At 44.3% G+C, this 24661-nt stretch overlaps 1 protein-coding gene across 6 annotated transcripts; it reads left to right on the top strand.

Moving 5' to 3' along the window:
- Positions 1-23668, top strand: LOC136315624 (sodium-dependent phosphate transport protein 1-like). 6 transcript variants are annotated; one of them, XM_066247333.1, is made up of 13 exons: positions 1-176; positions 1029-1113; positions 2912-3084; positions 7675-7908; positions 7998-8085; positions 8783-8869; positions 10346-10464; positions 10571-10732; positions 11791-11923; positions 12037-12184; positions 18261-18351; positions 20831-20967; positions 23182-23315. In XM_066247333.1, the coding sequence occupies exons 2-12, from the start codon at positions 1086-1088 to the stop codon at positions 20963-20965; spliced, it is 1398 nt and encodes a 465-aa protein (XP_066103430.1). In that variant the 5' UTR covers positions 1-176; positions 1029-1085; the 3' UTR covers positions 20966-20967; positions 23182-23315. The 6 variants fall into 6 exon arrangements, with proteins under 6 accessions (XP_066103430.1, XP_066103431.1, XP_066103433.1 ...); XM_066247334.1 differs by lacking the exon at positions 23182-23315 and adding an exon at positions 21575-21743; XM_066247336.1 differs by lacking the exon at positions 20831-20967 and having other exon boundaries at positions 23182-23668.
- The last annotated feature ends 993 nt before the right edge of the window (positions 23669-24661 follow it).

Below are 24661 nucleotides of genomic sequence, written 5' to 3'. Positions count from 1 at the left end.
ACTAGTAAGTCTGAATATTCAGCATGTTTCAAAGTTGAGAGGAAAGCCGGCACATGGGAGGGAGGAAACCTTTTCCTGTCCTGAATCAAGTTAGTCTTCCTCTTACATGCTTCTCATGAAATGAAAGGAACAAGCCGTGATGAGGAGGCCTCCTCGGTTTCAAGATCTTATCAAAGGTATTTAGATCTATTTCACAAGGAAAAGAAAATAATTTATTTTACCATTAATTCTTTCCTGACATTCTTCCTTTTCTTTTGGCGCATCCAAGTTCCTAACTTCAAGCGCTGTCTTCCTGCCTAAAAACTCCTTTTAAGACACCCTGTTGGGCCCTGGCCTGTTGGCTCAGTGGCAGAGCGCCGGCCGGGGTATGTGGGTGTCCCAGGTTCATTCCCAGTCGGGGCACACAAAAGAAGGAACCGCTGCTTCTCCATCCCTCCCCCTTCTTCTCCCACAGCCATGGTTCTTGGTTCCAGCACGTTAGCCCCTAGTGCTGAGGAATGTTCCTCGGAGCCTCTGCCTCAAGCACTAAAAATAGCTCGGTTGCTAGCATGGCCCCAGATGGGCCAGAGCATCAGCCCCAGATGTGGGGTAGATCCTGGTCAAGGGGGCATGCAGGAGTCTTTCTCCCTATCTCCCCTTCTCTCACTTCAAAATGAAGAAAGAAAAAGAGAGAGAGAGAGAGAGAGAGAGAGAGAGAGAGAGAGATTCCTTATTGGCAGTGAAGTCCTTGCTTTTGTTTGTTTAAGTCTTTCTCTTTCACTTTTGAGGGCTATTCTCCCGGGATGTGGAATTATGGGTTGCCAGGGTCTTTCGTTGTCTATCACTTAAAGATTGTCTGCATACGTTTAGTTGACAAAAGAAAAACATAAAGGTAAAACATCAGAGGCAGCAGCTGATGGTATTGCATGGGTGCTGGTATGAGAAAGTGTTTCCTTTGCTGCATCATTTAAATCAGAGAGAAGGCCAGAGCCTGCTGGGGTCAGCTTCCCCCGTGTCCTGCTGACATCCATGTGTTTGTGCACTTGCAGAGGACAGAGAACAAACCCCTGGGCAAGAACTGAGAAACACAGGCTGCTGTGAAGCAAATGGATAACCAGTCTCCTTCCAAAAGAGGTAGAAGTCACTCCTTGTCCCCTCACGCGGTCTTTCACTTTCTTGACTAGGACACCGTAGACTCCAGGTGACAGGGTGTTTTCCATAAAAACACATAAGGGGTCTTAGGAATGTTCTGGAAAGGAGATGAAAAAGCCAGTCTTTCCAGGGCTGTCCATTAGAAACCCTTAAATTAAAAGAGTCTGTGCACCCGGCTGGTTCACACTTCAGTGAATTTGACTTTTGTACACTGGTCCAGGCAGCACTTGGTCAACAACGTGAGAAGGCGGTGCGCTAATTTTGTTTCGCCTTAAGGGACCCGTGGTGGGAGTGTGACAGTACGGAAGTGCCCAAGTCACTGCGTCCTCCTCCTCAAACATCAACAGCTGAATATTCACCACACGTGTTTTTTGTTGTTGTTGTTTTTAAGACCAACTGTTTATCGGGAACAGTGAGGAATTAGACTATTGGCTTAGAATCATGTCCATGTCAGGAGGGACAACCTCCCAGAAGAAGAGGGTATAGTGGGCAATAAACTGTATGCCTTTTTAATTTATACACCATTGATCTCCGTCCTAATGCTCAACATTTCCCTCCTGTCGGGTTCTTTGGGTTTGTTCCTTTGTTAATTCTCCAAGTCTTTGAGTTCTCTTCTTTTCTGATAAATATATATATTTAGGGTGGTACATTTTGCTCCAACTGCCCATGAGTTCAACATGGAGTCTGTTACTCAGTCCCAAACACTCTGGAATCCCCATCGTGGTTGCCTTTTTAACTCTAGATTTATTTAGAAGTCATCTTTGTCAAGATCCATCCAGAATTGTTGAGCGTGTCGGTGTCCATCTCCTTTTTATTTCTGAGTGATAGCCATTGCATCAATACACCACCGTAGGTTCACTTATCCCACATGGTCAGCTACTTTTGAATAGAGCCACTGTAAACATTTCAGTACAAGCCCTTTTGCAAGCATATGTTTTTATTTCCCTTGGTAAATTGCCATTTGTTGACAAGATGACTTTCTCCCTACTACATTGCATTAGTATGTTTATTTGAGAAGATTATTTGTGCCTCTGTTTCTGGATACCCCACTTCCTTCCACTGATGCATGTGTTTGGCCCCCACACCAACACTGCACTGACTACTCTAGCTTGAGACTGCCTCAAGTACATTACATTTTATAAATGCAATTTTCCTCTGCCATGGGCACATATGAGTTCCTCAGACAGACTATAGAAGTTTGAAGAATAAAGCTGTTACCTTGAGTGAAAGTGATGGTCATTACTAAAGGGGCTTAGTTCCAAGAGCAACAGAGTATTTTTTGCAAAAGTTTGTTTCTAATTTTTTATTTATTGATTGTAGAGAGAGAGAGAAATATCGACTTGTTGCTCCATGCATTTATGCATTCATTGGTCAATTCCCGTATGTGCCTTGACCAAGAATTAAACCCATAACCTTGGTGCATTTGGATAATGCTCTAAGCAACTAAACTATCTGACCAGGGCCCTAAACAGGGTCTATGTAAATGGTCCCTCTAAAAGATACATGAGTCAAAGTACGTGGAGGACTGCCTTCATTTTCTGAGAAGTTCTAGTTGGGATTGTATCTTTGTGGGTGTGAGATTATTATAACAGTTACATACCTTCTTATCCTATCACAATTTCTTAAAGGCCACACAAAGTACAATAAAATTTCAAAATGTTATCTAGAGTTCCAAATTTCTGAGTATCTCTTCCTAGAGTTAACAGGATGTTTTTGTGGGGTTGTTTTTTTTTCCACCTCAGCTATGTTAACAGTAGATGTTTTCTGTTCTACTTCCCAGTTGCAAGCTTTTGCTCCCTTCGCTATGGGTTAGCTATCGTCGTGTTCTTCTGTAACATTGTAATAGTATCCCAGAACTGCTGTCTGAGCCTCACCATGGTCACCATGGTGAACAGCACAGACCAACCTGGTTCACCCAACGCCTCGACCAAGGAGCCCCTGGATAACGTAAAGGTATATCACAACATCCACACTCCTGTGTTTAAAATTCTGTCTTGTTATCTCATCTGTGCAGAGACGGACTGTGACTGTGACTGATAGAACATTAGGAATTAGAACGAACGCTCTGGTCTTGATCTACCTGGCCGGTGGTAACCTAAATAAATATGTCCCATGAGGAACGCATGCCTCAATATCTGTGAAGGGCTTTGATGTGTGAAATCTTCTATGTAAAGGAGAATAAACACCAAGAGTTAGGGCCTCTTTAGAATCGAGAAGTTTGGACAAGAGAAAAAAAAATGCATTTTAAGCCAAAAGTGGAAGTCAAGATCCATTCTCTTTTCTATTTAAGTTTTGAAAACAGTACCTTTGTATGTCTTATTAATGTTTCCTCTGGAAGGTATTGGGTTGTTACTACATCAGAAGATGTAGTATAGGAAAAATGGAAATGGTAGAAAGCACATTTTTTACTTTACTCTTCCTGTGTTCTGTTATGAATACACAGGCAAATATGAACACATTTTATTATTTTTACCTCTTTGTACATAAAAATTACACTCTATATGCAATGTATTGTGCCTTGATTTTTTAAAAACATATTCATCAGAACCAGGCCCAGATATGATACCTATATAGGAATACTCAGACAAGGAATTTAAAGTAACTATAATTACTATGTCAAAGGCTCTAATGGAAAAAAAAATTGGCCATACAGCATTTCGGATAAAGAACACTAGTAGAGAGACAAAAACTATAAGAAATGATAAGGCCCTGGCTGGTGGCTCAGTGGATAGAGTGTCGGCCCAGCATATGGACATCACAGGTTTGATTCCTGGTCAGGGCACACAGGAGAAGTGACTATCTGCTTCTCTCTCTCTCTCTCTCTCTCCCTTCTCTCCCCATCCCTCTCTCTTTTCCTCTCCCCATCTCTCCCTTCCCTCCTTCAGCCAGTGTCTCAGTTGGTTTGAGTGTGACCCCGGGACCTGAGGATGGCTCAGTTGGTCTGAGTATATCAGTCTCAGGCACAAGGCACTAAAAATGGCTTGGTACACAAGAATGGCCCCAGATGGTGTTGCTGGGTAGATATTGGCCAGGGTGCATGTGGGAGTCTGTCTCACTGTTTCCCCTCCTCTCACCAAAAAGAAAAAAGAAAAAAGAATAAAAATAAAGTAGAAATCAAGGCAATTAGAAGAAATAACAACATCCAACTGGGTTCATATGTAGTCTCAGCACAGCTGAGGAAAGGAACAGTGAACCTGAATATAGATCAATAAAAGTGTCCTAAGCTGAAATGAAAGAAAATGTAAAGAAAACTTAACATCCCAGAATGTGACAATTTCAAAAGCTATAAAGCCCAGAGCTAGCAAGGCAACCTACAATCAGGAGGGAACTCAAAACCTGGTTCTGCTCTCTGAAGAGCAGAGCCCGCGTGGGACACCCCAATTTAAGACCAGCACCTGAGAGACAAGTTTTGAAAGCCAATGTGGCTCATGTACACAGGTCCCACATGGCTGCGGCGAACTGAGCAGTGAACCTTAAAGAGCTCTCCCTGCTCTCACCTGCCTTAGCACCCAGCACAGAAGCAGCTGTTCCAAGTGTCCCCATTACCCAGTACCAAACCCAGACAAGGATGCCTCAAGAAAAGAAAATCACAGCCCGATATTCCTGATGAACACAGACACAGACATTCTCAATAAGAGATTAGCAAACTGAATTCTGCAATACATGAACCCTTTGAGCAGGACGAACATTCAGGTACATCCTCGTGCCTCCTGACCATACAGAGTACGGTCGATTTATTTTAAATGCAGACTGGTGCAGCCACTGTGGAAAACAGTATGGAGATTCCTCAAAAAATTAAAAATCGAACTGCCCTTTGACCCAGCTATCCCACTTTTAGGAATATACCCCAAGAACATCATAGCACTGTTTGAAAAGAAGAAATGCACCCCTATGTTTATGGCAGCATTGTTCACAAGAGCAAAGATCTGGAAACAGCCCAAGTGTCTGTCAGTGGACGAGTGGATTAAAAAGCTTTGGTACATATATACTATGGAACACTACTCAGCCATAATAAATGATGACATCGGATCATTTACAACAACATGGATGGACCTTGATAACATTATACTGAGTGAAATAAGTAAATCAGAAAAAACTAAGAACTATATGATTCCATACATAGGTGGGACATAAAAATGAAACTCAGAGACATGGACAAGAGTGTGGGGTTACGGGGTGGGGAGAAGGAGAGAGAGGGAGTTGGGGGAGGGGAGGGGCACAAAGAAAACCAGTTAGAAGGTGACAGAAGACAATTGGACTTTGGGTTATGGGAATGCAGCATAATCAAATGTCAAAATAACCTAGAGATGTTTTCTCTGAATATGTACCTTGATTTATATCAATGTCACCCCATTAAAATTAATTAAAAAAAAAAGAATCATACACCATAACCAAGTAGATTTAGTCCAAGGATGTGAGGATGGTTCAACACCCACAAATCAATTACTGTGATACACCACATCAACAAAATGAAGGATAAAAATGATATCATCTTCTCAATAGAGGCATAAAAATCATTTCATAAAATTTAACATCTACTTACGACAGAAACTCCCAAAGTGGAAAGAGAGGCCACACATGACACGCCCACAGCTAACATCATACAAAATGGTTAATAAAAGCTAAAAGGTTTTGCCTGACCAAGCGGTGGCACAGTGGATAAAGCATTGGACTGGGATGCAGAGGACCCAGGTTCGAGACCCCGAGCTCGCCAGCTTGAGTGCGGGCTCATCTGGTTTGAGCAAAGCTCAGCAGCTTGGACCCAAGGTCCAAGCTGTGTATGATGCGTACATCATACACAAAAAGGGGTTACTCGGTCTGCTGAAGGCCCATGGTCAAGGCACATATGAGAAAGCAATCAATGAACAACTAAGGTGTTGCAACAAAAAAATGATAATTGATGCTTCTCATCTCTCTCTGTTCCTGTCTGTCTGTCCCTATCTATCCCTCTCTTTGACTCTCTCTCTCTCTCTGTCTTTGTAGAAAAAAAAAAAAAGCTAAAAGTTTTTTTTTCCTAACATCAGAAACAAGACAAGGATGCCCACCCTCACAACTTTTATTCAACAGAGTATTGGAAGTCTTAACCAGAGCAATTAGATAAGGAAAAGAAAAAAAAAAAAGACATCCAAATTGGAAAGGAAGAAGTAAAACTCTCATGATTTGCAGATGATGTGATACACATTAGATGAAGAAAACCCTAAAGACTCGTATCAAGAAACCTGTCCGAACTAATATAGAAATTCTGTAAAGTTGCAGGATACAAAATCAATACACAAATATCTGTTGCATTTCTATACACTAATAAACTAGCAGAAGAAAAAATTAAGAAAAAAGTTCCTTTTACAGTTACATCAGAAAGAATAAAATATATACATAGGAATACATTTAACCAAGGTAAAAGACATGTACACTGAAAACTATAAAACATTGATGGAAGAAATTGAAGAGGACACAAATTAATGGAAAGATATTCCATGTTCATGGATTGAAAAAATATTGTTTTGGACTGTACATACGACCCAAAGCAATTTACAGCTTTAATACAATCCCTATCAAAATTTCAATGGCATTTTCCACAGAAGTAGAACAAATAATTCAAAAATGTGTATGGAACCTCAAATGACCTCACACAGCCAAAGTAACCTTGAAGAAAAAGAAGAAGAAGAAAAAAAGAACAAAGCTAGAGACATCACACTTCCTGATTTCTGACAATATGACAACGCGATCATAATTAAAACTGTGCTATTGACATGAAGACAGACACATAGATCAAGGCAACAGAATAGAGAGCCCAGCAAATAAACCCACACACGCATGAACAGTTACTTTATGACAAAGGAGCTAAGAAAATACAATAGGGAAAGGACTGGTTCTCCAATAAATGGTGCTGGGGAAAACTGGACAGCCACATGTAAAAGAATGAAACTGGACATCGTACATCATACACAAAAATGAGAGCAAATAGATCAAAGGTTTGATGTAAGACCTAAACATATTTAGAAGAAAAACACAAGCAGTCCGCTCGTTGATACTGGTCTTGGCTAGGATTGTTTTTTTTATAGCTAATAAATACCGTATCATGTATTAAAAGCTGATAAAAGAGGAGCTCTTAAAAGTTCTCAGCCTAGGAAAAAAGTTTCTGTAACTTTATGTGTGGTGACTGATATGAACTAGCCTTATTGTGATGATTATTTCACAATATACACAAATAGCAAGTCGTGAGTATGTATCCCTGATACTAATATAATATGAAATGCCAATTATATCTCAAATTAAAGAAGAGAGAGAGGTAAGGATGAAAGGTCTATGCTTGTGCCAGGTACTGGGGGTCAGATAGTGCTTTTGACCACAAAGACTTTACATCCTGCTTGAGGGGACCAGTGAGCAAATGTAATTATGCTCGCAAAGGAATAAGGAAGGTCCCACGACAGAGGCTGTTGGGCAGAAGGGACCCCCTTCCCACGCGGTAACCTTGAAGAGCTGTTTCCCCACACCTCAGAATATGCAGAGTGACCAGACAGTCAGTCTCCTCTTGTCTTTCAGAATCCTGTGTATGACTGGAGCCCCAAATTGCAGGGGATCATCTTGAGTTCCAGCACCTACGGCATGCTGATCATCCAAATTCCCATCGGGTACTTGTCCGGAATATACCCCATCAAGAAAATAGTGGGCACGGCATTATTCCTCAGCTCCCTGTTCAGCCTGCTCCTGCCCCTGGCCGCTACCGTGAGCGGGTCTGTGGTCATCGCCTGCCGCGTGGCCCAGGGAGTCAGCCAGGTATTCCTATGGTGCAAAGGCCGAACGGGGTTTGTACTCGCAGAAATTTTTGCATCGGAGAGTTCATGCTCTCCTTCCTCTGATTGCAGGGGGCAGTCAATTTAGCTCAGTTTACCTTGTGGATCAAGTGGGCTCCTCCATTGGAACAAGGCCGGCTCACCGCGATCAGTCTATCAGGTAATGACTTAGCGCCTGGGGTGGGCCCCATGGGGGTGTTCTTCCCCAGAGCTGTGGGAAGCCTGTGTTGAACCGTGAGGGCTATAGGAAACCATCAGTCCCAGCATCCTTACTTTAATTTTTTTAAATTTTATTTATTTATGTATTTATTTTTACAGAGACAGAGAGTGTGTCAGAGAGAGGGATAGACAAGGACAGACAGACAGAAACGGAGAGAGATGAGAAGCATTAATCATTAGTTTTTCATTGCATGTTGCAACACCTTAGTTGTTCATTGATTGCTTTCTCATATGTGCCTTGACCGCGGGCCTTCAGCAGACCGAGTAACCCCTTGCTGGGGCCAGCGACCTTGGGTTCAAGCTGGTGGGCTTTTCCTCAAACCAGATGAGCCCGCACTCAAACTGGTGACCTCAGGGTTTCAAACCTGGGTCCTCTGCATCCCAGTCCGATGCTCTATCCACTGCGCCACCGCCTGGTCAGGCCCAGCATCCTTACTTTAAAGATGTAAGAAGGAAGAAGAGGCTTGCTTATCTCAGATAACAGAAAAATAGAGAGAGAAAAGAAACGTTTTCTTCTTTTCCTCTGACCTGTGCTAACGCCACACACATTGACGTACGTCACTGTGACCTTGAAGCTGTCATACCCCTACTCTTGGTCACCTGTACCCACGAGGGCTGTTCTTTGTGTCTCTGATTAGGAATGATGATGGGACCCTTCATCACCCTCTTGGTGACCGGGTTCATCTGTCAGTCCCTGGGCTGGCCCATGGTCTTCTATATTTTTGGTGAGTCTCTCTTTTTTTGTGAAATTGTAGTCCTTGCCAGAATTGAAGAAAAATATAAAAATAAAAGCTGGATGTCATTGAGTAACTTAGGTGAAGTTGAGGATGTTACAAAGGATGAATTTCATGAAGGGAGGAGGAGAGCAAGCAACATTCATTGATTTCCAACTACAGGCAAGGCGCCATGCTCAGAGCCCCTGAGGTGCTGTTGAAGATGAGCATCACCGTCCTGCGGTGTCGGTGCTGCGGTCCCACTGGCCTCTGCACTCTGCTCCCTCGGCCTGGTGTGTCCTTGCCCATCTCCAGGGCCAGCGCCCCTCACTCCCTCCCCCCTCTCTTCTCTCCATTGCTCTTGTCATGGACATGTAATACTCCCCCCCTTTTTTTTGTATTTTTCTGAAGTTGGAAATGGGAGGCAGTCAGACAGACTCCCGCATGTGCCCGACCGGGATCCACCCAGCATGCCCACCAGGGGGCGATGCTCTGCCCATCTGGGGCATCGCTCTGTTGCAACCAGAGCCATTCTAGCTCCTGAGACGGAGGTCATGGAGTTGTCCTCAGCGCCCGGGCCAACTTTGCTCCAATGGAGCCTTGGCTGCAGGAGGGGAAGAGAGAGAGAGAGAGAGAGAAAAGAGGGGGAGGGGGAGAAGCAGATGGGTGCTTCTCCTGTGTACCCTGGCTGGAAATCAAACATGGGACTTCCACATGCCAGGCTGACGCTCTACCACTGAGCCAACCAGCCCTTTTTAGTAATACCCTTTTTTTAAGTTACTTTTTTTATTATCTCTCTTTCTCCACCATTAGAAAGTATACTCCAGAAAGCAGGAATTTGGGGGTGTTTTATTCACTGCTCATCTCCAGTACCTAGAACACACAGTTCCTGGTGCATCATGGGCCTTCAGTTAATATTTGGAAAATCAATGAACTCACTTCTGGGAGACTGACTGATGAACACTACATACTCCCTATCCCAATGGAGGGTTCCCTAATGATTAGGTTATTAATAATAATAATAATAATAATAAAACCCTCAAAAACAACCAATAATTTGACAAACCCTTATAGGACTTGGATAATCCCCAGCCCTGGGCTGTATCGGAGGAGCGTGGCTAAGTCCCAGCTCTTCAAGCTGGAGGATCGTCAAGCCCGGTGAGGGCTCAGCTGTGCCTCACTTTCAGGGTACAATGCTAGAAATCTGTAGAGATGGGGTCTAAGAGCAAAGAGGCCTACTGGTCATGAGCAGAGGAGTCCAGAGGCCAGGGGAGGGCTCGCCACCATCCCTGACCATTGCATTCTGTGGGGAGGCAGCTGTGGACACAGAGAGGACGAGTGGAAGTGTGAGCCAACCTTGCACAGTTTCAAAAATAGAAAAAGGAATTCCAGGTTCTCATCCCAGGCTCATGAAAAATGCCGATTTGGGGGAAAGAGACTCGCTACCGAGAGAAGCAATTCCAACTCTGCCTTGTCCTGCTTTGACAGGCGCTTTCGGCTGTGCCCTGAGCCTTCTGTGGTTGCTTGTGTTCTACGAGGGCCCGAAGGACCACCCGTGCATCAGCCTCACTGAGAAGGAATTCATCACGTCGTCCCTCGCAGAGCAGGTGAAGCACAGAGAGTCCCGCCTTGGGACCTCCCAGGTTCTGGTCCATAGGGAATGTGCTCCGGCCTGTCCTGCTGAGCTGACAGCAGATGGGCTCCCCTCCCTAGGTCATCTCGAGTGGAAAGTCCGTGCCCATCAAGGCGATCATTAAGTCTCAGCCGGTCTGGGCCATCTCCCTGGGCTGTTTCGGTTACTACTGGACAACCCACGTCTTGCATCTGTACGCGCCCACCTTCCTCAGCTCCCAGCTTCACATCAACGTCAGAGAGGTGAGCACACCTCCCGTTCTCCTCTGGACCTCACGGAGGACTCCGCTCATCTCTCCGTCTCGTCTCTCGTGACTCTGGTTCTAGATCACTATCCTGTTGGACTGACAATAAAGGTGGGGGGGGGACCCACTGTTTCCCCACTGCCGTGTCCACGTCGCCCAGGATGAAAGGCGTGGACGCCATGCCTGGCACGCTCACGACCATCCACACTTATGTCTGTCCCCACAGGTTTCCTGCCTCCTACTTGCTGTGTGATCACCCTTGGGTATTACTTAAGGGTCAACAGCATCCGTCCCCAAAGGGACTGGGATCCCTCCCTGAAAGCCACTTGGCCAGGCCCTATCACCCTGCCCAGCTCACGTCAATCCTGCCCTAGGGCGAGGCAATGAGTCCTGTGGCGTGAACCCATGACGCGGGTCCTGCCGTAAGAGGGCCGGAGCTCTCAGTGACGGTCTGACTTGGACGATCACTGAAGGGTGCCTGGAATCTTCTGCCTTCTGATGCCACAATATGCAGAGGGGAAAAAAAATCCTTCACATGTGGAGTCTGGGCTTGCCCCTCTGACGCATTCTGTAGCGGATGCCCGGTCACCCAACCCGGAGGTCAGCACAAGAATGAGGTCATTGACAAGGTCTCCGACTCAACTTTCTCTTCCACGCAACCATGGAGTTGTTTCAAGGATTAACAGGAGCTGGTCCAGAGGGATCCCCCAGCTGACTGTTTCTAATTGTTATAATGATCTCTATCATTTTCCCCGTATTTTCCCATTTCCGGTGTAGTGATCTTCCTCTGACTACCTACCCATCATTTCAGGATACTCACAGTAAAAAAAAAACAACAGAAAACAACCAAACAGCTAGACGAGTTGTGACAACTGCTTTCAGCCTCAGAACTATTTTTCTCTCTTTTCTTTGGGTCGGACGGCCCTCGCCGTAATTGGGGGGGCTGCACGCTGATGGTTTTCTGGGTGACAGGACAAACTTGAGATACTTGAAGGTCCAAGTGTAGCAGCGATGACTCGGCCGTCCTCCCCTCTCACCTTCACACTTGCTCCTCAGAACGGACTGCTGACCGCGCTCCCCCACCTGATCTCCTGGACCTTTGGGGTCCTAGCGGGGCATCTGACAGACTGCTTCCTGTCCAGGAAGATTCTCAGCTTACTTGCCATCCGAAAACTCTTTACCACGCTTGGTAAGTGCCACTAAGACGATTCAACGTCTCCAGGGAAGCCGGACGGGGGGGGGGTGTCCTTCACCCCACTTTCAGGACGCACCTGACTGTGTGTGTGGTCTGAATGTCCCCAGGGCTGCTGCTACCTGCCCTCTTCAGCGTGGTCCTGCTCTACCTGGGCTCCAGCTTCCTGGGCACGGCCATCTTCCTGACGCTGGCGTGCGCCTCCCCCGGCTTTACTGTATCCGGCATCATCATCAATCCCTTGGATATCGCCCCCAGGTAGGGGTACAAAAAAAAAAATCTCTTTCTTTGTTGTATCCAAGTTCTCAAGGGGGCTTTCAGATTTCAGCTGCTTTTGGGGAGCTGACGGCCAGCTTTGGCAGAAGGTCGGACCTGGTGTCCCTGGTGGCTACTTCGTCACTGTTGTTAGAGAGCCTGCGTGTTTATACAGCGTTAGTCCTCATGAGAAACCATCTTAGGAATGTTTATTTTAGAGTGAAGGGTATGGAGATACAAAGACTTCATTGTCACCCAAAGAAGATCTCACCCCTGGTTTGGGATCTTACCTAGGACTTCAATCCAACTTGGTTTGGCATAAAAACAAACAAACAAAAAATAACTTTTGCTCTTATTTTTACGTTATGCCTTTTTTTTATTTCAGTTTTTAAAATTTTTATTTATTGATTTTAACAAGAGAGAAAGAAGGAGAGAGAGAGAGAGGCAGACACACAGAGAAAGGAACATCAGTCTGTCCCTGTAATGTGTCCTGACCGGGGATCAAACCGGCAACCTTTGTGCTTTGGGCCAACACTCCAACCAATGGAGCTATCTGGCCAGGGCTGTATTATGCCTTTTTTTAAAAAACTGAGATATAACAAGTGTGACTAATACGCAGCCCACCATTCACACAACTCCGGGGGGCACAACGCACATTGGAGAACACAGACCCGGTGTGAACAGAATTCTCAGAAGTTTTGTAAAATAGCAGCCCTGGGATAGAGAGGCAACATCAGTCAAGGATCAAGCCTTTGCCACAGTTCTGTAAAGATTCTTGCCCACCACCAGGTCTACGGCAGGTGAGCTCGAGTAATGAGGCCGTGTGTACATTTGATTTACTCAGTTCCGCAACCCTCCAAAAACAATGCCCACAGCCGTTCTGATTACTTGAAACTGAATATAGATATAAGAGGATTATTTGACATAGACTGCACAAGCCAACCGTGCCATATGCACTTAGAAAAAAAAATGCGAAATGAAGGCTTGTATATACACAGGTGGAGAAAAGAAATGATAAGTAACTACTGCGTTTTGAATATTTTTTTTATGTGTCTGTCCTGCCCCGGTATGAGATAATGTTGCACACACAGTGTGGGTGAGGAAACAAGAAAGCGGGGAAATGAACGTATGTGATTTGCACGGTTAGTAAGAAACGGAGGGCTCACACCGCGACATGTCTGCCCCCAAAGCTGGCCAGCTGCTGCCATTTCCTCGCTGGGTGTCATGTGCCAGCCTCTGCTCAGTGGGATGTGAAACAGCTCAGCCAGCAATGGCGTGGGTATCGTAGGACACGGCCTGAGTTGCATCATTCCAATGGGCTCCTATTCCACCACAGCCAGGTAATTGTCGAGTCAGCGCGAGAATAAACATGCTAACAAGATTTTTGGAAAAGATTCTTAGTCACTTAAGTTACAGTTCATCCTTAATTTTGGCCCTGGTGGAAGGTTGATGCTCTGGGTCTAGAAACTAGCTCAGCATGGGGTAGTTGTTCAGGGCTGGAGTGACAGAATTAAAAAATTAAGGGAACTTTAAACACAAAGTTTCTCCTTAAGATGATAGTACTGGCCAGATAGCATGGTTGGTTCGAGTGTTGTTCCAAAGTACAGAGGTTGCAAGTTCGATCCCCAATCAGGGCACATACAGGAATAGACCAATGTTCCTCTCTCTCTCTCTCTCTCTCTCTCTCTCTCTCTTCCTTGCTCTCTAAAATCAATCAATAATAAAATAATATATATAGTTTTATTATATATTATGTACCAGATATTAGATATATTATATATTTTTATATATTATATTTTATTATATATATTATATTACATATAGATATAATATATATAATTTTTAAAATATGTTTGTTGAATTCTGAAGTTCAATGGAACAAGGGACAGAAATCCAAGCTAAAATCTTATGAGGAGAATGGCAAACAGAAAAACCTCAAAAGAAACTAGAGAGTAAAGATATGTTGCTTTTAAGTAGGAAGAGGGAGCCTGACATCTGTCTTTTCAACAAAAACCATGAAAACTGGACAAGAGTTTGGGGGTTACAAGGAGGGGGGAAGGAGAGGGAGGGGGTTGGGGGAGGGGAGGGGCACAAAGAAAACCAGTTAGAAGGTGATGAAAGACAATTGGACTTTGGGCGGTGGGAATGCAGCATAATCAAATGTCAAATAACCTAGAGATGTTTTCTCTGAACATATGTACCCTGATTTATCAATGTCACCCCATTAAAATTAATTAAAAAAATTTTTAATAAAAATATAATTACATACCGTAAAAAAACAAAAAACCATGAAAGCTGAAGGTGATGAAATGAGCTCAGTGAAGTTCTGAAAAATAAAGAAATGCCCACCCAGAATTATTTTTTTCCATGGTAAACATACTTTTAAAAGTCAAAGCAAAATAAAAATGTTTTCAGGCAAAGAAGGAAACAGAGAAATTGTCACCAGCAGATCTTCACTAAAAAAAAAAAAATACTAAAAAAAAAAATTTCAGGCAAAAGGAAATGATTACTGATGAGCCCTGAAAATGTCAGAAGGACTGGGGAGCAGCAATAGGAGGGTTGTAGAGATTATTGATCTTTAAAAACAACAGTGAGGCCCTGGCCGGTTGGCTCGGTGGTAGAGCGTCAGCCCAGCGGGTGGAAGTCCCAGGTTCGATTCCCAGACAGGGCACACAGGAGAGGCACCCATCTGCTTCTCCACCCTCCCCCTCTCCTTCCTCTCTGTCTCTTTCTTCCCCTCCTGCAGCCAAGGCTCCATTGGAGCAAAGATGGCCTGGGCGCTGAGGATGGCTCCATGGCCTCTGCCTCAGGTGCTAGAATGGCTCTGGTTGCAACAGAGCGATGCCTCAGATGGGCAGAGCATCGCCCCCTGGTGGGCATGCCAGGTGGATCCCAGTCGGGCGCATGTGGGAGTCTGTCTGACTGCCTCCCTGTTTCCAGCTTCAGAAAAATACAAAAACAAACAAACAAACAAAAAACAACAACAGCGAATAACTTTGTGAGTTGAAATGCACGTGGAAATAAAATGTAGTTAAGAAACTAAACTGCAGGATGAACTAACGCAGAGAGCAGAAGGGAGCAACACAGAGTATAAACGTAGAGTAATATTTTAACTCTACGTTAAAATATGAGATGCATAGAGTTTAAAATATTTTAAGATTCTGGCATTGCAAAGAAACTGGCAAAATGACAACTTCAGTAAGGAGTGCACGTTACGATGTCTTCCATGCTTGAAAAGAACGGTGAGACAATGTAATAGAAGGAAAAATAAAATAAAAATGAATGAATCTAAAAGAAAGAAAAAGTGAGGTCAACTAGGCAGGAAATAGCAAACAGATAAAGATAACCACAAGTATGTCAGTAATTGTATTAAACTGATATGGAGGAAAGACTCCAAGTATCAAGATTGACGAACACGAATAAAGGAAAGGCAGCTTCCATGCATTAAACAGGAGGATTCAGAAATGATGCAATGAGAAAAGGCAAAAAGACATGCCAAGCGAATATAAAACCAAAGGAAACCCGGATAACTGTTATTTCGGGTAAAATAGACTTTCATGCAAGGAGCATTCCTGGATAGAGTGCTATCTCCTATTAAGAGAGAGAAAAATATCAGAAATCTACTTCTGCCTGAACCCAATACTATAGCTTTAATTTATATTCATCACGATTGAAGAGATCTCAGGAACTAGACACACAAACAGCGGAGAAGGAGACTTCCACACACCTCTTTAATGGTGTGCACACAGAGAGGTTGGCAAAAAAAAAAAAAAAATCAGTGAGGATACGGATGATTGGAACTACAAGAAAAATGAGCAGAAGTGACCTAGCCGGCATACAGGACGCACTGCCCCCACAAGGAGAGAGTTCACATTCTTTTCGGCTGCCTACCGGGCATTTTGTTGAAATTGACAACATGCTGAGTCCTACATCAATCTGCAAGTAATTTCAAATGATGGAAACCATTCAGAACACAGTCTGATCACGGTAAAATAAAGGTCTCCATCAAACCCAAAAGGTACATAACCCCCATCACTTGGAAGTTAAACTTCAGATCCAAGAACAAATCACAACTGAAATCAGAAAACACTTTAAATTATAATGACATATGATACATCCAGGTAGGTGAGATGTTTTTAAAATTATGCCCAGAGAGAAATGTAATCGCTTTCAACTTAAATATTGAACAATTGGCCCTGGCCGGTTGGCTCAGTGGTAGAGCGTCAGCCTGGCATGCGGGGGACCCGGGTTCAATTCCTGGCCAGGGCACATAGGAGAAGCACCCATTTGCTTCTCCACCCCCCCCCCTTCCTCTCTGTCTCTCTCTTCCCCTCCCGCAACTGAGGCTCCATTGGAGCAAAGATGGCCCGGGTGCTGGGGATGGCTCCTTGGCCTCTGCCCCAGGTGCTAGAGTGGCTCTGGTCACGGCAGAGTGACACCTCGGAGGGGCAGAGCCTCGCCCCTGGTGGGCGTGCCGGGTGGATCCCGGTCAGGTGCATGCAGGAGTCTGTCTGACTGTCTTTCCCCGTTTCCAGCTTCAGAAAAATACCAAAAAAAAAAAAAAAAAAAAAAAAAAATATATATATATATATATATATATATATATATATATATATATTGAACAATTAAGTCCTAAAATCAATAACCATGTTTCTATCTCAAGTACCTGGGATTAAACCCAAAGAAAGTAAAAGGAAATAAATGATCAAGATTAAGACAAAAATGATATGTAAAATCGACAAGGTCAAAAGGTAGTTCTTTGAAAATTAATCAAATTAATACAATGGAGATGTAGCAAGAAAAATTAAGTGAAAAATTATCAATATCAGTAATAAAAAGGGTACATTATCACTGTCTTAGCACATAATGAAGAAGATAACAGAATGTTATAAACAGCTTTATGCCAACAAATCTGACAATGTAAATGAAATCGAAAAGTCCCACAAAACACAACCCCCACACACAGACACAGCGTCATAAAATATAACTTTTAATATTTTTATGGGGGAAAGGGTCATGAAGGCAAAATGACAGGGCTTACAGAAGGTGTAAGTGGCCAGAGCCCCAGGGGTCCCCTTACTAAAGTGGAAAAAAGAGCAACAGATACTGGAGACACCGGACCGTTCTTGCCCCAGCCTGCACCTGGGCTGCTTCATAACTCGAAGTATCCTGCACTTACAGAACACGCGGTCTCCCGCTCCCTAGAAAGAGACAACTCACGTTTCCACCCGGTGACGGCGGCATCCGGCTCAACACCCAAGGGCTCTCTGTCCTGCGGTGACGCCGCTCTGACCAGGGGCCCATAAACTAACGCCCCCTACACGCTCCCTCCCGTCTCCAGCGTGTCAAGGCCGAGTGGGAACGGGAGGGACCCAGGGAAACGACGGAGACCGGCAGCCCTCCCTCTCGCGAAAGGGAAGACTGACCTCCCTGCACACGCAGAACCTCTCCTGCCGGAGTCTGTCGGGCACGGGAGGCAGAGGCTCCGTCCTGGAGTGACGATCTCTCTCCGTCAAACCCTGATTCTGCCCTGCAGAGGGCACGTCCTGAGGCCTTGCGTCCCCCGTGGGTTTGACCCCTACTCTCCCTATAGTCTCCGGTGGCTTCCCAGTCCCAGCAGAAGTTGCAGGACTGGGGAGCACAGCTGCTTGTTAAGGAACTAGACGCACAGGGCCAGCAGCTCTCGGACTGTGGGGCCAGACCGGGTGAACAGACTCCTTCACTTTTTACATGATCCGCAATCGCTTCCTATGAGCAACACACACCACCTTCTGGACTTCCCAGCTGTGTTTGCAGACCTCCTAACTCGGATGGCTTTCCTTCAGGGTAAGACTCAGTGTCTCAACAGCATAACACATCACTGGCTGCGAAAGCCAACCTTTCTGGCTCCGTAGTGCACCCGTTTCGAAAGTTACTTGAACCTCCGTCTTTATCTGATACCTTAACGGAGTTTGAGAAGTAGACACGAGAAATTCAGGAAATTAATAGTTATCTTTCTTAAACCTCCTCTTAAATCAAATGAGGTTTAAAATTTTAAACACCCCACATCTGTGTATTGTCTTTTTTTTTTTTTGTATAGATATTATGGACTTCTTAAAGGAATTACAGTTCTGATTGGGATGATAGGAGGAATAATTTCTTCCACTCTGACTGGAATCATCCTTAATCAGGTAAGAAACACCCAGACAGGGGAACTTGCCCATCCTGGGTGCTGGTTGTAATGGACACTCAAAAGATAAGAGATACCGTATTTTCCCATGAATAAGATGCACCCTTTTTCAAAAAATTTGGTGTCTACAAAAACTGGGTGTGTCTTATACAGTGGTTGTAGATTTCTTTTTTTTTTTATTTTAGAGAGAGAGAGAGAGAGAGAGAGAAGGGGGGAGGAGCAGGAAGCATCAACTCCCATATGTGTCTCGACCAGGCAAGCCCAGGGTTTCGAACCGGCAACCTCAGCATTCCAGGTCGACACTTTATCCACTACGCCACCACAGGACAGGCAATTGTTGTAGATTTCTATTACTGTACTTGCATTTCCCGCTTTTTCGCACAGATGAGGAGTGGTATGAATTTTACAATGAATAAAACTTGAGTTCAATAACTTTATGTAATACATTTTTTTTCCACATTTCAGGCCCCCCAAATTAAGGGGTGTCTTATACAGGGGGAAATACAGTAATACCTGAACTCCACTCAGGAAAGCAGTGTCACTGTGGAAATGCTGGCACACCCCTGTCATCACTAAGGACCACACCCTCACTCCCCTAGCACCAGGCAGCTCACGCATAAACCCGGTGGATTTGGGAGAAAACCTGAAGCTGTAGCTTGCAAGGAATGCCCCCCAAATGCTCCTCACCCCGGGACTTGAGCCAGGAAGGGAGTCTGCGTTGACCACCGCCGGCCGAATGTCTCACAGAGAAGGGCCTGGCGTCACCAGGGTGCCCACGGGCTCATGGTCTCAGAAAGGCTTCCCGGTCAGAGAAGGAGAGCCAGGGAGACCAGAGAGTGTTTCTCGCTCTGAGCTCTGAGCTCGGGGACAGCCCAGCCTGCTCTACCCTCCCCCCAATTCACTCAGACCTGCGGAGCTGACCCCCTCTCCCCCCATTGTTAGGAGAGCTGTCCTCGCTGCTCACTTTCCAGTGGCGGCAGGAAGAAACGTGAGTTCAGAGCTGTCCAAAGCCCCCTCTCCACCCAGGAAGCAAACACACCTGCTGCAGCCTCAGTGTCCGAGGGTGACGGAGATGGAGGCTTTCTGAACAGTGGAGACAAATCCACCCGTGTTCACCAGGCTTTAAGGCCCACGTTCAAACTTGAGGGGTTCCCAATGCCATCATCAGCCAAGACTTGAATTTCAAGGAGTCCACAGACACATAATAGAAGCAAATGACATGTTTTGGGAGTAACTCACCCAAAATTCATATTCCAAAATTTCTTTAAGCATAAAGTTTCAGTGAATATCATTTCACAATTAATCCAAAAAAAAAAAAGCTTAAAGAAATAAGTTGTCGTATGAAAGAAGAATAAAAATAAAAATATCACAGAATCAGATACCCAGAGACATTGGGAATATGTGCCTAGGTTTAAAGAGGTAAAAAAAAAAAAAAATGGGAGTGAAACCATAAATGAGAAATAGAATTTCTCTCTCTCTCTCTCTCTCTCTCTCTCTCTCTCTCTCACACACACACACACACACACAAGATAACCTCTGGCAATTAAAAATAAAACATTCAAATTGAAAATTCAGATTAAATACAGGTAAAAAGAGAATTAGTGATGTTTCTGCTGCCAGTAGCAGAAAAGTAAGTGATTTGGGCCAATTCTCTCACTAAAGACAACCTAAAAGGCTGGAAAATATAGAGGAATCTTCTCTGTAGCTTCAGCAAAGTAAGGAGACAGAAAGCTTGAAGGGGCCAGGCCGGGGAGACAGCGGGAGCTGCCATCACTGTAAACGTTATTTTGTGGTGCATGACTATATTACATATCTTTAGATGAAAGACCATTTAAAAAAAAAAGAGAACAAAGCATTCTTAGAGGCTTTACCGTTATGCACATTGCAATGTCACTTTTTATTCATCAAAATGCATGTGTGCATGTGCACAGCTCCAAAAATGGGGAGACAGCATGATAGAGTGAAATTCTGACTTTTGTTAATTTTGCTCTCTCTGTGTGTGTTTTTCTCTGTTTGTGAAGAGACTCGCATTAAGCCTAAATTCATTTTAATCCTTTAAGTCAGTGGTAGTCAACCTGGTCTCTACTGTCCACTAGTGGGCGTTCCAACTTTCACGGTGGGCGGTAGCAGAGCAACCAAAGTATAAATAAAAAGATAGACTTAACTAGAGTAAGTTGTTTTATAAAGATTTATTCTGCCAAACTTAGCGAAAATCCAACATAAAGTACTTGGCAAGTAATTATTATTATATGCTTTAACTTGTTGTAACTCTGCTTTATAAATTTTATAAAGTAAAGTGGCTTCCCTACTTTATAAATCACCATTACTGTGGAACCAGTGGGCGGTTAGAAAATGTTACTACTAACAGAGATACAGAAGTGGGCGGTAGGTATAAAAAGGTTGACGACCCCTGCTTTAAGTGTTACAAACACAAACACATGCCCAATAATTTATAATGACTTCGCACTTTCACCCTTCAGAATTCGGAGTCCTCCTGGTTTACCATCTTTGTCCTGATGGCGGCTATCAATATGATAAGCTTAATTTTCTACCTGGTCTTTGCTAAAGCAGAAATTCAGGACTGGGCTGAAGAAAGACAGCAAACACACCTTTGAGGGTGAGCAGTGGTCAAATCATGGGCAGAATTTTGAACCCGGGGTGGGGTGAGGGGTGCAGGAAAGATGGGGAGTTGAGGAGGAGGAGCCCAGAGCACAGGGGTGGTGACTGACAATGGGGAAAGGAGGGGCGGGTGTGTGGGAGAAGGGGGGACCACACAGAGTCTAAAAGCATTTCACACCCTGGTGGAGATGGTAGCATGCAGCCCACAGTGGGGGCTGCTGCAAAAGTCTGAGGAGACTCTGGGACTTCAGATGTAATCTTAGGAGCCTGGGCTTTCTAACATTTGAACGTGAGGAACAGGGGGAGAGTCTGCAGAGGAAGGGAACGGGGGCGGGGAGACATGGAAAGACTGTTGGAGAATGTGGTGACAGAGGGGACATGCAAAGGGTGGGCATGAGGAGGACCCGTGGCAACTACGTGCAGGGGGTCAAATTATATCAGGTGTGAGGATTTATTTGCTAATGGATTTGGCAAGAGGAACCTTAAAGCTGGGTCTGGCTAGAACGGTTTTCAAATGAATGACAGAGATCAAGGGTCCATTAAAGTTCAAAAGAGATCTCTCAGTTCTTGTGCCTCTCTTCCCTAAACATCATCGAGGTCAATAGAACGAGAAACGTCACTGCGGAGTTATCTCAGCCGATGGAAACCCGATTGATGTCGGATACCCCCCCATTTTGCAAACCTCCAATGAACTCAGGGATCAGGGTGTTGTGCCTCAACAGCTGTTAACATCACAAAGACTGGAGAGTTATAGAAACACATAAGCTCGGGCAGAAGTTTCTGTACTGACCTTAAGGTTCCTGAGGAAACTATTACTATGGAAATAAATTTTCTTCCCACTTAACAACCATAACCAGTCAGCAAATGTCTTTAAAGAAATGATCCGAATCACGGTGGGAGCGGGGATTTAATACCAGTGAAAAATTCAATAGCTCAGTGCCTCCAGTACTAAGCATTTCCGAAACGGTGCACACACAACAATTCACTGTCAACGTAAGAAACTTCAAAAACTGTACGAATTTTTATGAGTTTATTTGAGCCAAACCGTCAGCGATTGCCAAAGGCAAACATCTCAACGGATTGAGAAAACGCTCTGGAAAACGGTGGTTTCACCACTTATTTTATACATCAGAATCAGAGGGGAAGGCGGCAGGGGGTGGTGGTGGGGTTTACATGAAATCCACTGGTGATAGGTTAGGGAGGCGGTAGAGAGCCAAGTGAGGAAATCTCTGAGATTGGGCACAAAGGGAAAGGAATAGACACAGACTGACATAGGCAAGGATGGTATAGGATAACTAACAGTTAACCATTAACAGGATAATAATCGCAATGAGGGGATCTGTGGTTTCTGCTCTGGTGGGGTGGTTGTGCCCAGAGACTGCAACAGAAGATTACTTTTACATTTTAAAGTTGTTAGCAGGTATGTTTTTGTAGGTGCAAAAAAGACAACAGGCTCAATGAAGGAAAGCATGAACCTCTGTTAGAGAAAAATACCTCCCTAGGACAACGAGTACCCACCGTGAACTGCTTTGAGTCGGAAAGTTTTCATTTCAGACCATCCTGTGTGGCCACTTTAGGTCTCTGAGTCTAGAAGGCCACCGTGCAGGGCTCTCCTGAGCTTGTCACGTTCAGTATGTGGCCCCTTTTACATACATCACCAAGATACATTTATAACTCAAGATGGCAAATTAGAAATGGCAAATGTCTGGGTCTGGAATGAAACATTCCTAGTCCTGGTCTTAGTTAATAGATTTTGTGTGAGTGAATAGAATACAACCGGTGATTGAAAAATAGGGGAGGTCATACAAGTATTTTCATGTAGAAACCGCTGCAGTTGACCTCATGAACAAGCACAGAGAAACAGGCTTCGGCAAAGGTTCACCCTCTACTTCCAAGGTACAGACTTGGGCACAGCCGTGGCATCAACCATGTGAATTGACTCAGATCCTCTACATTTGATTTTGTTTCTATTGGACCTCTTAAATACTAGAAGTGGGATACTAAAGTTTTCCATTCTGGTTATCTCTATTATTATTATTATTTTTTTTTTTTTTTTTTTTTGCTTCTGTTCAAGCAGTTATTATCGCATATTCTGATGTTATCTTACAGTTTTAACAAGGCTTTGATAAGTACCTCTTAATTGGAAACTTAACTTTAATTTAGTAAAATTATCGGTCTTTTCTGTTTCACGATTTTCATTCACCCTTGACAGGAGTGTGGCCTCCCACCCCGTGAGATCCAGCCTGGAGACTGTCTACGGAAATAGTCGTCTGCACGGGGACTCTGCACAGCTCCACAGGATAGGTCCTTCCCAGGGACCTCTCTCTCTAGAGTCCCTGTGCAGCCATGCTCCAGGGACTGGGGTCACGTTTCCCACTTAGTAAGGTCTCATCCACCTGCATGTCTCAGCACACCTGTCTCTGACTTTTATCTGACCAAGGAGAGAAGCTGCCCACATCTGGAAGTAGACTGCTTCCGCCCGCAAGTTCAAACCAGGCCATCATCAGCCGTAAATACTGCACGTTACTATGTATAATCTTATGCTTACTCGATAATTGCCGTAGTAATCTTGCTCTTAAAAATATGAACAATTCTGTTAGTGCTACACCATGCTGACCCATTCCCTTGTGTTTTAGACTGCTTAAAGTCACTAAGTGTTGTCATTTTTTTAAATGTTAAGGAGATATATATATATATATATATATCTCCTTAACATATATATATATATGTTATATATATATATATATATATGGTAACCATATATATATATATATATGGTTACCCTTACCCAGGCATGGAAACATAATTCCTTAATCAAAATTTCAGTCCCTAGTGACCGCTGGAAGCCTAACAACATATGGGATGTGCTATCCTAAGCCTCGTACGGGTCATGGTTTTAGTGACACATTGGCACACTCTGTTACTAACTTTAGTTCTAGTCCTAACTGTACTTTCAGCAAGACTCAGAACCCACACATCACTGGCTAGGAGGCTCATCTGGCCCACTCTTCCCACGTCATGCTTCCACCTTGCCCCTCAGATCACCGTCCAGATCGTTATGTACCTTGACTATGTCGAAGCCACCGTTGATGAACTAACACACTTTTCTGGCTCTGAAAACTGGATTAACACAGGTTCAGAATTACAGGGTGCTCTGGTTTTCATTCTGACCCACGGCTTAGCACAGGTCGGAATAAAAATCAGTGAACGACGGATAAACCCAAATATCTGTGAAGGTGTTTGCACATCACCAGATTTTGTCTTTGTGGAAGAGAGAAGCACCAAGGTGCCTTAAGTGCTGAAGAAGACGGGTCATTTAGTGACAATGTTTCTGGACTATCTTGTCACTGCTTTATCTGTATACATAGTTCATAAGCAGCCCAACACTGAGTCAGATCCCTTAAATGTTTTTTCAAAACGAAAAGATCCATTTTAGGTTTTTTTTTTTAAGATTTCATTTATTCATTTAAGACAGAGGGGGGAGAGAGAGAGAGAGAGAAGGAAAAGAGAAAGGGGAGAGGAGCAGGAACCATCAACTTCCATATGTGCCTTGACCAGGCGAGCCCAAGGTATCGAACCGGCGACCTCAGCATTCCAGGTCGACGCCCCATCCACTCTGCCACCACAGGTCAGGCACCAAAAGGTCCATTTTAGATGGAGGTTCTATTTAGCCAGAACCCTCCCATTCTCTA

This window comes from Saccopteryx bilineata, chromosome 11 (genome assembly GCF_036850765.1).
Source record: "Saccopteryx bilineata isolate mSacBil1 chromosome 11, mSacBil1_pri_phased_curated, whole genome shotgun sequence".
NCBI classification, from domain to species: Eukaryota; Metazoa; Chordata; class Mammalia; order Chiroptera; family Emballonuridae; genus Saccopteryx; species Saccopteryx bilineata.
The sequence above is the reverse complement of the archived record's forward strand: the minus strand, read 5'-3'. Positions and strand labels throughout refer to the sequence as shown.